General features: G+C 39.5%; 1 protein-coding gene across 3 annotated transcripts; it reads left to right on the forward strand.

Moving 5' to 3' along the window:
* The first annotated feature begins 1,158 nt into the window (after positions 1-1,158).
* On the forward strand, positions 1,159-12,750 carry rfwd3 (ring finger and WD repeat domain 3). 3 transcript variants are annotated; one of them, XM_052544112.1, is made up of 13 exons: positions 1,159-1,294; positions 3,267-3,452; positions 3,632-3,840; positions 4,665-4,738; positions 4,825-5,025; positions 5,257-5,348; positions 5,427-5,541; positions 6,412-6,628; positions 6,705-6,855; positions 7,277-7,453; positions 7,567-7,781; positions 12,026-12,243; positions 12,328-12,750. In XM_052544112.1, the coding sequence occupies exons 2-13, from the start codon at positions 3,280-3,282 to the stop codon at positions 12,469-12,471; spliced, it is 1,986 nt and encodes a 661-aa protein (XP_052400072.1). In that variant the 5' UTR covers positions 1,159-1,294; positions 3,267-3,279; the 3' UTR covers positions 12,472-12,750. The 3 variants fall into 3 exon arrangements, with proteins under 3 accessions (XP_052400072.1, XP_052400073.1, XP_052400071.1); XM_052544113.1 differs by having other exon boundaries at positions 1,200-1,396; positions 4,683-4,738; XM_052544111.1 differs by having other exon boundaries at positions 1,201-1,396.
* Positions 12,751-12,955: the final 205 nt, after the last annotated feature.

Below are 12,955 nucleotides of genomic sequence, written 5' to 3' on the forward strand. Positions count from 1 at the left end.
TGCATTACATCTGCAAAATGTATTTCTTAGAGTGTTTACACATCTGCAATATGTCTATAGGACATTTCCAATCACATGTCAAATAGAGGCTTAGAAAATCTTTTTCAGATGTTTATGATTAAGAATGAATGTAAAACTGACATCTTAAAGATGTGTTGCATCAAGACAAGATGCATCTATCAGAAGTTTGTACACAGCAGATTCTTTCCAGATGAAGCGATCTTTACATCTGGCATCTAACCTCTGCAGACATACCTGTGCTATCTATCCTCTTTCTTTCCAGACAACCCTTCCCCATTCTCATTATCTGTCTAAGACTTGCTTCATTTCCCAGCTTTACTGCCCAAAAGCTCTTCCTCTCATCTTCAGTTTCCTAACGACCCTCAGACATCATCATAATGTCTTCATCATAACTCACCACCCATTGGTCACTTAAGCTCCGCTCTCTCTCCTGCTGCTGACCCAGAGAGAGTATATCAGGGTGATTTTATTGCCACAGATCTTCTCTTTCTCTTGGAGAAGTATCTGGATGATGATGGAGATTTTCTGTACCTCTTTCAACATATGAAAAAAAAGTGATTGAGAATTTATAATACTTTAATGCAGAGCAATATGAATTGCATTGTTTTTATTATTATATGTGGTGAGAAATTAGTAATTTTAATAAGAATAAATAATTGTAATAACTTGCATTTAAGATTCAAATTTACTTGTAGCATAAGTAGGCTATTATTTAGATATTTCCTTTCTCATCTGAAAATGTGTTTGTGTCTGTTTGCTTATTAACGTAATTATATTTGGGGGATTCGTTTCACGTCCCTATTTGAAATTGTTCTCATAAAAATATAATTTGTTCGGCCTAGTTGATTTTAAATTATTATTTGCAGCAAACTGGTGTGTGTTTCATTTTCCAAACTTCCTGTTCCCGTTCGTTTTCAAAATAATTATTCCAATGTTCATTTTCATATAAAATTAATTATCTGTCACGTTATTCTGTAAATTATACCAAAGAAAAATCCTCTAACGGCATACTTTAAGGAAATTTATTAAAAAAGTGGTTGCTAGATAAGTAGTCTACAGTTCACGCAAACGGCCTCTGCGTGTTCTTTGAAATTAACTGTTCAAAAGAACCGATTCCCGGAAACGACTCAGAGTCGGTCACTCACTGAAAGCTGTCGTCCAATCAAAGAGCAAAACGCACGCAGTGGGCGGTCCTTCGCGTTGGCGGTTGTGTTTGCAGCAGCAGCAGTAGTCCTGAACAAATTCTATCGAGAATTAACGAGCTTTTTTTCTGGTAATCATTTGAAATCTCACCATGACCAATTTATAAACTGAAAAATTGAGTTTTTGTTGACCGGACCAAGAAATCCAGCAAGCAAACCGGTCGCTCTGCTCGGTAAATATTGTCTGTGTTTTGTATGTTATTGGTGTGCTGTAATGTTGGTTAGCGACATTAGCAGCATGTTTATGATCAGAGTGTCTGTGTGCTTACTTTGTTAGCGAAATCAATAAAACTAGTCTATTAAATAACTATTTAACGCTGACTTTAAGATCATCCCGATAAGTATTGATGTAATGTGATTTGATGTTTGAGAGTTTAACAAGCGATCTAGCAGGACGTTCTGCAATCTAGTGTAGTTCGCATACTATCCGTGCTCCGATGAGAAGTGCGTCCTAAACCTGGGGAATAGTATGCGTCAGATACCCGGATGAACTACTCTACTCTATTCTGTTTATGAATGTAGAAAGGGAGCAAGGACAAAGGATTTATTTCAAAATATGTGACATGCGATGAAGAGTTTAAAGGTAATTAATGCAAATTTTCCTGTTGCGATTAATTGCTAATGCTTTTATCTCGGTGTTGAAATTTAGTTTAAAAAAGTGGTCACATACAGTATAACAGGTTAAATTACTTTTTTCTTATAACAGAAATAATTAAACATTTAAATATGATAAATTAATACAGAAAAATATCTAAAGTTAAAAGTTTTACACAGATTAAATTGCCAAAGAACTATAAAGACCCATAGGTATCACTTTACAATAAGATCTCTTTAGTTAACCCATAACATTCACAATGAGCAATAGCTACATTTGCTACATAATTTATTAATCTTGTTTACAAAATACAAGTCTTAGTTCATGTTAAATAATGCAGTTGCAACTTTAGATTTTAACAACATGTTATTAAATATTGCAATACCTAAGGTAACTGAATGTCCATAAGAATTTTTCATTGGCAGTTTATGTTAACTAATGATTTAACTAATGAAGCCTTAATGTAAGAATCAGAACGCTTACAAACAATATCTAGGGCATGTTGTAGCTCAGATTAAAATGGAAAAATAAATGAAAATAACCTATTAAGTCTAAATATTAAGTATTTGGCGCTGTGATGAACATTATTGATTTAAATTATTTAAATATGTTTTAGAAAGTAGTGCAGCTTTATTTATGGGGTTTCCAGAGTAAAGGCTGCAGTTTAGCGCCATCTGCTGTAAGAGAGTGAATGTGCTTTCATTCACGTCTCTCACGTGTTCCTCATGTACTTCTCATGCGTGTTTGTTTACATCAGAGCACACACTTGTCTTTCAAGCAGCATACAGCTGGCTTGTGCATTTTTACCAGTTGATGGGGAAATTAGTCTTAAATCCCAAATTCTGAATTATTTGTAATGTATAATTATTCACGGTATTTAGTAGTGCCCACGATAACTATACCGTGCATATTCATTACCGTGATATATTGCATTTCCGAATAATGGCTGCATTACTTGTATGAATACGCCTGTGGGGTCCACACTCAAAGCTTTTAGTCGCTGTGAATTTAACAGATAATAGTGTTGCGTAAATATATTGCGTTATTAATCTGAATGCGGGATAATGTGAAATAGAGGCTGATAGAAGTGTGTCTGACCAGTGTTATTTTAGTATCATATCTCAGTTTTTATTAATATTATGAATATTTGTATTATATTTTATATATTTTTATATTGTAATTTTGTTGTTTCTGCGAAATCACCCTCAGGTTTTTCCAAACTATCTCTTCCATTGAGATTTTTATTAATTTTGATAACCAAACAGTTAATGGTAGCCACTGACTTCAAAGCCCTAGTATTTTTTATTTTTTTTTAACAAATACAGGTGAGTAAATCATGACAGAATTTTCAGTATCCTTTCAGTTTTAGTATTTTAGTAATGTGTGTTTTATTTAAGGGTTATAACCATGTTTCAGCCCTTAATTCTTGCTTGTGGTGTCTCCTGCAGACCATATGTGAGGATGGAGGATATGGAGGTGGAAGTAGCTCCAGGATCCAGTGAAGCCGGTGTGATTGTAGTCTCTGACTCTGAAAGCAGCACAGAAGAAGAGGATGTTCCCATGCAGGTTCAAAGCCCGTCGGATCGACCCAGACCATCAGGCCTTCGTGTGGTCAGGAGGAGACATATATCTGGGTAAGAGAACGCAACAGCTGGACCAGCAAACTGATGCTTTTTTACCCCAAAAATGCTTGCAGGAATTTCTTTGGAATTCATAAATGAACTCATTAAAGTCAAATGTAAATACAGTGGGTTCACAAACGTTTTCCTGCAACACAATGACTTGATCTTTCTGACTCCTTCCTCTCTTCAAGTTCACGGACGCAGTTCTCCCCGCGTGAAGAGAGAATCCGCAGACTCCGGGAGCTCATCGTGGAGAATCTGGCCGAGCGGCTGAGCGGCTCCCAGGACGCACCGCGTTCAGTTCCTCACGTAAACCCCCCGGCGCTGGATCCTGAACCCAGTTCCAGACACACCGCTGCTGCTGTGAATGTGCCCACGTCTGATGAGTCCAGCGCTACAGGTCCACGGCTCATTTCATCTCGTTTTAGCCCTGACGTATATGATTTTAGTCACACTCAGTCTGTTCCCGTGGCTCATTGCGTTAGCAGCGCAAGGTTGTGGGTTCGACTCCCAGGGAGCACATGTTAGGTAAAAAATGTTGGCTTGAATGCACTGTAAGTTGCTTTGGATAAAAGGGTCTGTTAAATGCATAAATTTAAATTTTAGTCAGTTAGAAGTTCTTCATGACAGTTGACTGTTCGAATTTCTGGTATTATTTTTGATAACTGAAGTAATTTAGGTTACACTTTATTTTAAGGTGTCTTTGTTACAGTGTAATTATACATTTAAGTACTGAATAATATTAATTAACTACATTTATTACACTTATTTTGTGGTTAGGATTAGGGTTCGTTTAAGGCTTACCTGCATATAATTATGCGTAATTAATTGTTATTATAAAATTAAGTATATGTAACGTGTAACAAGGACACCTTAAAATAAAGTGTTAGGCTACTGTCATTTACATAATCAAAAAAAATAAATTCAAATGTCTAATACCATTATAATATCAAATAGATTCTAATGTCAACAATAACATATATAAATAATACATTTAATTTTTTACACCCATCTATATAAAAAATACACTTTATTTACATTTATTTTATTTTAAACTGGATAAGCCGATAATAGCATTCTAAATTCTCTAAGTTTAGTCAATGCAAAATGCACAATAAAAAAACTCAACTGATTGATGATGAAATCTGGTACTTTTATTGATTGATTTACTCTTCAACCATATATTTTCGTTGCTGTAAGCCGTATGTTTTTTGTGTAATTCAGGGTCCAGTGTTTCTACAGAGGCCGAAGCGTCCATAGCAGCCGCTCGACCAGAAGAGCCAGAACAAGAGTCTGAGGTGACTGATGCTTTGTGTTGATAATTTGTCTTCAACTGTTGATTGTGAATTGACAGTTGATTGTGAATTGTCGTCTGTCTCTTGAGTCGGAGGATCCTGTGGCGGCTGCAGCGGCTCCCGCTGGAGAGACTGTGGCAGACGAGGGCGAGGGAGACACCTGCTCCATCTGTTTTGAGCCCTGGACCACGGCAGGTGACCACCGCTTGGCCGCTCTCCGCTGCGGTCACCTGTTCGGCTTCATCTGTATCTCCCGCTGGCTGACGGGTGGAGGGAGTAAATGTCCACAGGTGGGGTTCACCGTTTCACTGAATGAACACTGTGAGACTTTATTTTGAAGATTATTGTACATTAATTTAGTTTTTTCCTATATTGTTTAAAAACTATTCATAGATGTTAAATACTAAAATATAATAAATATTAGTATAATAAATACTTAATGACATCCATTTTTCTGTTTGCTGTTTTTTGAGAATGTCTGTGATGCCGTCTGTCAGTAAAATCCTTCTGTGTCTCCTCAGTGCAATAAACCAGCCAAGCGTGGTCATATCATATTTCTGTATGCACGGAAACTGAAAGCGCTGGACAACACGGAGGAGGTGCGACTGAAGAGGTGCTTATTTGAGTTCATTATTAGGTTTATTTGAATGCATGTGCGGTGTATGTCTGAGCTGCTGGTTTGACCGTGCAGTCGTCTGGAGCTGGAGCAGGGCTCACGGAGGATGGAGCAGCTGGAGGTGGCTCAGTGTCGTCAGCAGATGCAGCTCATGGCCGACGAGAACGTGCGGCTGCGCAAAGAGCTGGAGGTGTGTGTCTTTCTCAGGAGAAACTCTGCGCTCTTCTTTCTTATAAGTCTCATGTGTCTTGCTGCTAGTTATCTGGAGCAGGGCTTTCAATGTTTTCAAGTCAAGGACCCCCAAAATATGATCATAAAAAAACCTTTCAGCAACATTTATTATAAACACCAAACCTAAACCGTTTTATTAAAGTGAAACTAATGCTTCTGGCATTTGGGAAATGTACTATAAAAATAAACTTGGGATCACAAACCTCTTTTCTTCAGCACAGATTCAAATTGATGTATTTTAGACATGTTATGCATGCTTAGCGTTAATTTTATTACACATGTATCTTTGATTTATAAGTCAGCATGACTCCGTTATTCAAAAAAATAACGTTACAAATGTTATTTTTGTAATATTGTTCCAAATTTTTTACAGAAAATATTTAGGATTTATGTTGATTTGTGTGTTTCCATACTGTTAAAAATGTCAGATTTCAGTAGAATAATTATTTTTAAATAAGAAATAATGTTTTTGACCAGTCTTTGGAAAGCAGAATGAAAAATGGTTTTATCACAATTTTGGTAAATGTTTAATATACATATATATACTTTTTTTTTTTTTAAGCATATTTAAATCATTCCCTTAAATGGGATATTTCATCCCGTAATGAAAATATTTCTTTACATAGAAAAAAAAAAAAGTTTCATACAGTGAAAGTCAATGGTGTCCAAAAAAACAATTTTGACCAGACCTTTCTATAAAGGGTGGGGTGGCTGAATAAATTATCCAATAGCAAGCGAGAGCCCCACACTAAGAGCTTTGGTCATGTGACCAGTGGAAGGAAAGCGTCACTGCTGCTGTGTTCAGTCCTGATCTGTGTGTGTTCTGCAGGAGTTGAGGAGATTGAAAGCTCAGGCGGCGTTCGGCTCCTCTCAGGGAGCGTCTCTCTCGTCGTCCCAGAGGCAGGACTCGTCCGGCGGGGGACACTACGTCTTCTCTAAGGCTGTGCTGGTGTCTCAGACGGGGGGCAGTAGGGTTCTGTCCTACTGTGAGCCTCTCGGCTGTCTGCTGGCGTCTCAGCCTTCTCCACAAGCCACCTTGGTGCCAGGTAGGAGTTTGAGCTATTCTGCTGTGATTTTTTTCCCTCTCATTGTTTATATGGCCATGGATTGTTGCTCCCTCAGGCTTCGGTGTGAAGAAGATCAGCGCTGCGACCCTCAAACCCAGTCAGTATGTTCCCATCCACTCCAAACAGATCCGAGGTCTGGCCTTCAGCCGACACCAGGACAGTCTTCTGCTGTCTGCGGCCCTCGACAACACACTCAAACTCACCAGGTGAGAGACCGATGCTGTCCTCCTGGGTAACACTTCTGTGTCCCATCTACATCATCTGTTGTAATATATAAGTGACACCTGCTATAATCGCACAACACATAAGACACAGGTACACAACACATAAAGCAAGACTGTGTGTGCTATTTATATATATGTACTAATAAAATATGTGTGTTTGCCTGTCTGGACAACTCTGCATTATTGGGTTACATTCAAACCAGACTGGAATATGATTCTTCTTCGGAAGATTCTGATTCTGTTACTCAGAATGCTTTGTGAATGTACACACCTGTTTTAGTTGAAGACGAATCCCAGGTGATTTTTTTTTAATGCACCAAAAACCATTGCTAGTTTCGATCAGCTTCTGAATACAGCATCTTGAGACTCTTTTGAGTTGCGTCATGCGATGTTTTCTCCGCAGCCTGATGACGAACACGGTGGTTCAGGCCTACAACACGGGCAGACCTGTGTGGAGCTGCTGCTGGTGCCACGATAACAACAACTACATTTACGCCGGTCTGGCCGGCGGCTCTGTGCTGGTGTACGACACGCGGGACACTAGCACTCACGTTCAGGAGCTGGCCCCGCTGCGCTCCAGGTCACTTTCAGCCGTTTCAGCTTTGGTCAAACTGTAGTATGCTGTAAATATTGCTGGACTGTGTCCCATACAAACTGGTTTGTTGGTAATATTGTCCCGTTTCTTCACTGTAGCTGTCCAGTGGTGTCTCTGTCCTACATCCCGCGCGCCGCCTCCAGCATGTTCCCCTGTGGCGGCCTGATCGCTGGCTCGCTGGAGGGCGGATGTTTTTGGGAGCACGTGGAGGGAACCACATACACGCCCCACATCCTGCCTCTAGAGTCCGGCAGCTGCACAGACATACAGGTGGAGCCGGACAGCAGACACTGCCTCGTCACGTACAGACCAGGTACATGTCCAACCCACACACGGCCAGCTCTAATGTGCAAGGCACCAATTGTGTCCGTTAGTTTTCTCAATATTATAATTAAGGGCCAAGCACTGAAGGTAATTGTTGTTCTGCTCTTGAGTCTCTGGCAGTCCATAGAACTGCTTGCGGAAAAGTTAATTTGGCCACAGGTAGAGGACCGCTTCAACTACTATCACCGCGAATTTGGAGAGACTAACGCAAGCCCTATAGCGCCACCAACAGCTCAGATTTGTAGACCCATTTATGCTAATAACTTTCGAACCGTCATACGTTTGTTTTAGAGACGACTCCTAGACCACTGGTCTGGTTTTTGCTGAAATTTAACCAGATATGACAATGACAAATGACAAAAAACAAAAAGTATCTTGAATAATGCGCAAACTAATTTGACGAAGAGCACGCCCAAATGGACGCATGGCTATATCTCTGCAACGCTTTAGTGAATTCAAACCAAACTTGCTGTGTGTTAAGACAGCCATGACCTGACGTTACCTGCACAGTTTCAGCATGGCGCCATCTAGTGGTCAAACAATACGAAAAATCCCTCTCTTTTGCTCATAACTTCGGAACAGTTTGGCCAAAAATTACAAGTTTCTTCAGCAACCCTCTACATATCGAGTAAATCACTTGCATATGCAACTCTTCACTCTGGGCGACTAAATGATTTGTTGAAATGATTGTTTAATATTAGCCAGTGGCTAATTAATTGTCAGAATTTACTCACCAGTGTGTGAGTTGGAGGCTAAGCATAAGTTTAGCACTTAATATATTTTCACATGTCTCTAGTGTGAAGGTGCACAACTTGCCGTCACTTTCTCTCTCACACACACAGAGAGAGAGAGAGAGAGAGAGAGAGAGACTTGGTGCGCTACGTGTAAACAATATTCTTTGTTGTATTTTTCTGTCAATTCCTTTTGAATTCTTGCAAACAGAAAAACAGCAAGCTGGCGCTCACCTATTATTGTCACTGTTTTGATTTCGGCAAATCACTTTGAGCGAATGCACAGAACCCGATTAATATTCATGAATCCAGCAGCTCATTAATACTTAGTTATCCTTAGTGCGTTTTATAGTTCTTATTAATAGAATTCATATGATTATTATCCTATCAGTCTTTTTGGTATTTTCTTTTTTTTTTTTTTTTTTACAGAAACACTGAATGAACGAAAAAGCACCACCAACAGTCCAGTTAAAATCTTCAGTTAAAATGACTAATATGCATTCAGACATAGTTATCAAGTTTGCTTCCAGTGACTAAAGTTCTATTATTAAATAATACTTTATTATTATAATGCTTGACTGACTAATGTTAAGCCTTAACTCTGCCATTTTACAAACATTTATTTTATGTAATATATATATAAAACACAGACTCCCCTAAAGGATTATTAGTAACACCTGTTCAATTTCTCATTAACGCAATTATCTAATCAACCAATCACATGGCAGTTGCTTCAATGCATTTAGGAGTGTGGTCCTGGTCAAGACAATCTCCTGATCTCCAAACTGAATTTCAGAATGGGAAAGAAAGGTGATTTAAGCAATTTTGAGCGTGGCATGGTTGTTGGTGCCAGACTGGCCGGTCTGAGTATTTCACAATCTGCTCAGTTACTGGGATTTTCACAGGCAACCATTTCTAAGGTTTACAGAGAATGGTGTGAAAAGGGAAAAACATCCAGTATGTGGCAGTCCTGTGGGAGAAAATGCCTTGTTGATGCTAGAGATCAGAGGAGAATGGGCCGACTGATTCAAGCTGAAAGAAGAGCAACTTTGACTGAAATAACCACTCGTTACAACCGAGGTATGCAGCAAAGGATTTGTGAAGCCACAACAAGCACAACCTTGAGGCGGATGGGCTACTGCAGCAGAAGACCCCACCGGGTACCACTCATCTCCACTACAAATAGGAAACAGAGGCTACAATTTGCACGAGCTCACCAAAAATTCTGATGAGTCTCTGATGATTTCTGTAGAGACATTCAGATGGTAGAGTCAGAATTTGGTGTAAACAGAATGAGAACATGGATCCATCATGCCTTGTTACCACTGTGCAGGCTGGTGGTGGTGGTGTAATGGTGAGGGGGATGTTTTCTTGGCACACTTTAGGCCCCTTAGTGCCAATTGGGCATCGTTTAAATGCCACGGTCTACCTGAGCATTGTTCCTGACCATGTCCATCCCTTTATGACCACCATGTACCATCCTCTGATGGCTACTTCCAGCAGGATAATGCACCATGTCTCAAAGCTCGAATCATTTCAGATTGGTTTCTTGAACATGACAAAGAGTTCACTGTACTAAAATAGCCCCACAGTCACCAGATCTCAACCCAATAGAGCATCTTTGGGATGTGGTGGAACGGGAGCTTCGTGTCCTGGATGTGCATCCCACAAATCTCCATCAACTGCAAGATGCGATCCTATCAATATGGGCCAACATCTCTAAAGAATGCTTTCAGCACCTTGTTGAATCAATGCCACGTAGAATTAAGGCAGTTCTTATATGGTGTTCCTAATAATCCTCCTTTGGGTGAGTGTGTATATTTATATATATATCAGTCTGGCGAGTAAACTAAGAAATATTCTAATATAGCTAATGGCGATTCAATTGCCAAGGTGTCCGTTGAGGGTTGCTTTAGATTCGGGGAAGCATATCGAAACCGGTGTTGATTTTATTTATTTATTTTCGGTCTTGTTTAAAACCATCAATAAAGGGGTTAAACTATAAAATAAAAATGCTTAAATTGACCTATAGCAATATAAGCTTTGATATTATTATATTTAATTGTGTTTTTTATGATTTATTTAAAAAAAAAAAAACATCAAATGCAATATAGACATTTTTGACAGCAGGAACTTTACCCAGGAACTAGGGACTTTGGCCCGGTACTCTGTGTGTTTCCACCGCAGGAACCAGGAACTACATAAAGTTCTGGGTAAAAAAAAATGCCCCTCAGAAAGTCCCTGCTGGCGAGGTGGTACTTTTTCAAAGTTCCGGAACTTTCGGGGGCGGGACTTTGGCGCTAAACATGCTGATTGGTTGAGTTCACGCAGCATTGGTTGTGTTCAACCACCATTTATTCGGATCATTTTCAAAATATTACTGTTATTGTGTCATGAAATGTAATTTTAAAAGTATTTCAGGCGAGAATGTAGTTGTTTAAAACTCAAATCTGTTGTTTATTTATAAAGACAACGCCTATTTAAATATGTGTTTCGCCGATCTCATAGACGGTGAGCTCCACTCGATCAGCGGGAGCTCAGTCCTCATGTATCCACAGAGAGCAGCCTCTCCTGGGATAGACCTTCTGATATGTGCCGCTGGCTGTGATGTGTCTTTAGTGGTGAAACATGACATATAATTCAGCTGCGGGGGAAATCTAACTAGTAATCTTTGGTCTTGATTCAATTTATCAATGTTAAAATGAAAATAAAAAAGGCAAGTCTATATAATATTTTGTTTCATTGTAATGACTGTATATATACACACGCATATCCCTGAACTAAGTACATTTCTGCAGCTGTTACTATGTTTAAATGAAAATGAAAGGAGGCCGTGGTATTTGATATACTATTTTGTTTTATTGTAAATATACAGAGGAAAATTGCAGTAGCCATGGTCAGCTGACTGAAGTTATCAAGTACGCTGCTGTTTGCAGATTTACCGGATTCGCGTCGTCGCGGACATCACACTCCGGAGTCGAATGCACAAAGTCTGAACTACCGAGCAGGCACGTCCAAAATCAGCGTAGTTTTTTGTATTGAGAAACGCGCGCAAACCTACGTCACCAGTCTGTTTGCCTAATCTTCCCGGTACTTTACACCGCAGTGGAAACGCAGAAAGCAACAGGTCTGGGGGGAAAAAGTTCCTGGGTACAAATGTTCTGGTTAATTTCGGTGGAAACGCGGCATTATTTTGTCTTTGACCCTGTACTAAAAAAAATAAGAAATTTTATGTGATTAGAAAAATGCTAATGTTGTCTAATACAGATATTATTATCTTCCAATATCAGATTTTAAGTCAACATGAAGAAAAATTTCCCAATCTGTTTTCTAAATGCATGTTGTGGATCTAACTGTGAACTATTCATCCTTGCATGTTTCATTTCAGTCATTCATTTATTGACTTGACCTCGTAAAGTTTCATCAAACTCAAACTTTTGATTTTATGTCTTGGTTCCTTTGTAATAGCATTGACATGTCATGTCTGTGTTGTGTGGTCCAGGTCGCTCAAACCCGTCACTGCGTTGTGTGTTAATGGAGCTCAGCCGGACGCCTCAGACAGACAGCAGACAGCCGTCCGTCTGCTCCTGCTCTCCGGTCCAGACCTTCACCGCTGGATCCTCCTGCAAACTTCTCACCAAGAACGCCGTGTTCAAGAGTCCGGCCGGAGACGGAGCCACACTCGTGTGTGCTGGAGACGAGGCCACCAACTCCACCATGGTGAGAAACGCTCCTCTTTGTGTTTTCTCATTCAGTATCTTGTTTCGTTTGGTGACTGGTTGCACATTCTCCGCTCTTCTGCAGGTCTGGGACGCCGGCACTGGTGCTCTGCTCCAGAAGATGCCTGCAGATCTCCCCGTGCTGGACATCTGTCCGTTTGGGGTCAACCAGAGCAGTTTTCTGGCCTCTCTGACCGAGAAGATGCTGAAGGTCTATAAATGGGAGTGAGACTCTGAAATCTGAAGACGCTTTTCTCATAAACCAAATACATGTCCTCTGGGACGCTGTGTGAGACGATTGTCTGTTCACTGTGTGCTTTTGCTAATTTTAAATCTGAATATCTATATTTTATGTTGGGTTTTTTTTATAAAGAGATTGTTTTCTAACCTTAAAATCAAGGCTTTATTAATGTCTCTGTGATCATTGTTCACTGTTTTCATTGTGTATATGTAAGTGTTTTTTTTTAAGTTTTGCTTTTAATTTCTTTAATAAAACAATAAATGCATACATTGACACCATTTGTGACATCTTTAAAAACATCTTATAGGAGTCATAATAAAAAATAGGAAAAATATAAAGACATTAATAAAGTTGATATTAGGGATTTGAGCCAAATCAGGTTATTTCTTGGGTGTCATAAATGTTCCCCTGCAGTGGTCCAGCAGTAAAGCTTGTGTGCAAAATTTGGGCCATGGCTTAATATGTCATTGGT

The sequence above is a fragment of the Carassius gibelio genome, chromosome A25, assembly GCF_023724105.1.
Source record: "Carassius gibelio isolate Cgi1373 ecotype wild population from Czech Republic chromosome A25, carGib1.2-hapl.c, whole genome shotgun sequence".
NCBI lineage: Eukaryota > Metazoa > Chordata > Actinopteri > Cypriniformes > Cyprinidae > Carassius > Carassius gibelio.

Coding starts and splice junctions, on each gene's coding strand:
- rfwd3 (XM_052544112.1), top strand. CDS start 3,280: ATGGAGGATATGGAGGTGGAAGTAGCTCCAGGATCCAGTGAAGCCGGT. Junction 5,349..5,426: donor GAGGAGGTGCGACTGAAGAG/GTGCTTATTTGA, acceptor TTGACCGTGCAG/TCGTCTGGAGCTGGAGCAGG. Junction 5,542..6,411: donor GGCTGCGCAAAGAGCTGGAG/GTGTGTGTCTTT, acceptor TGTGTTCTGCAG/GAGTTGAGGAGATTGAAAGC.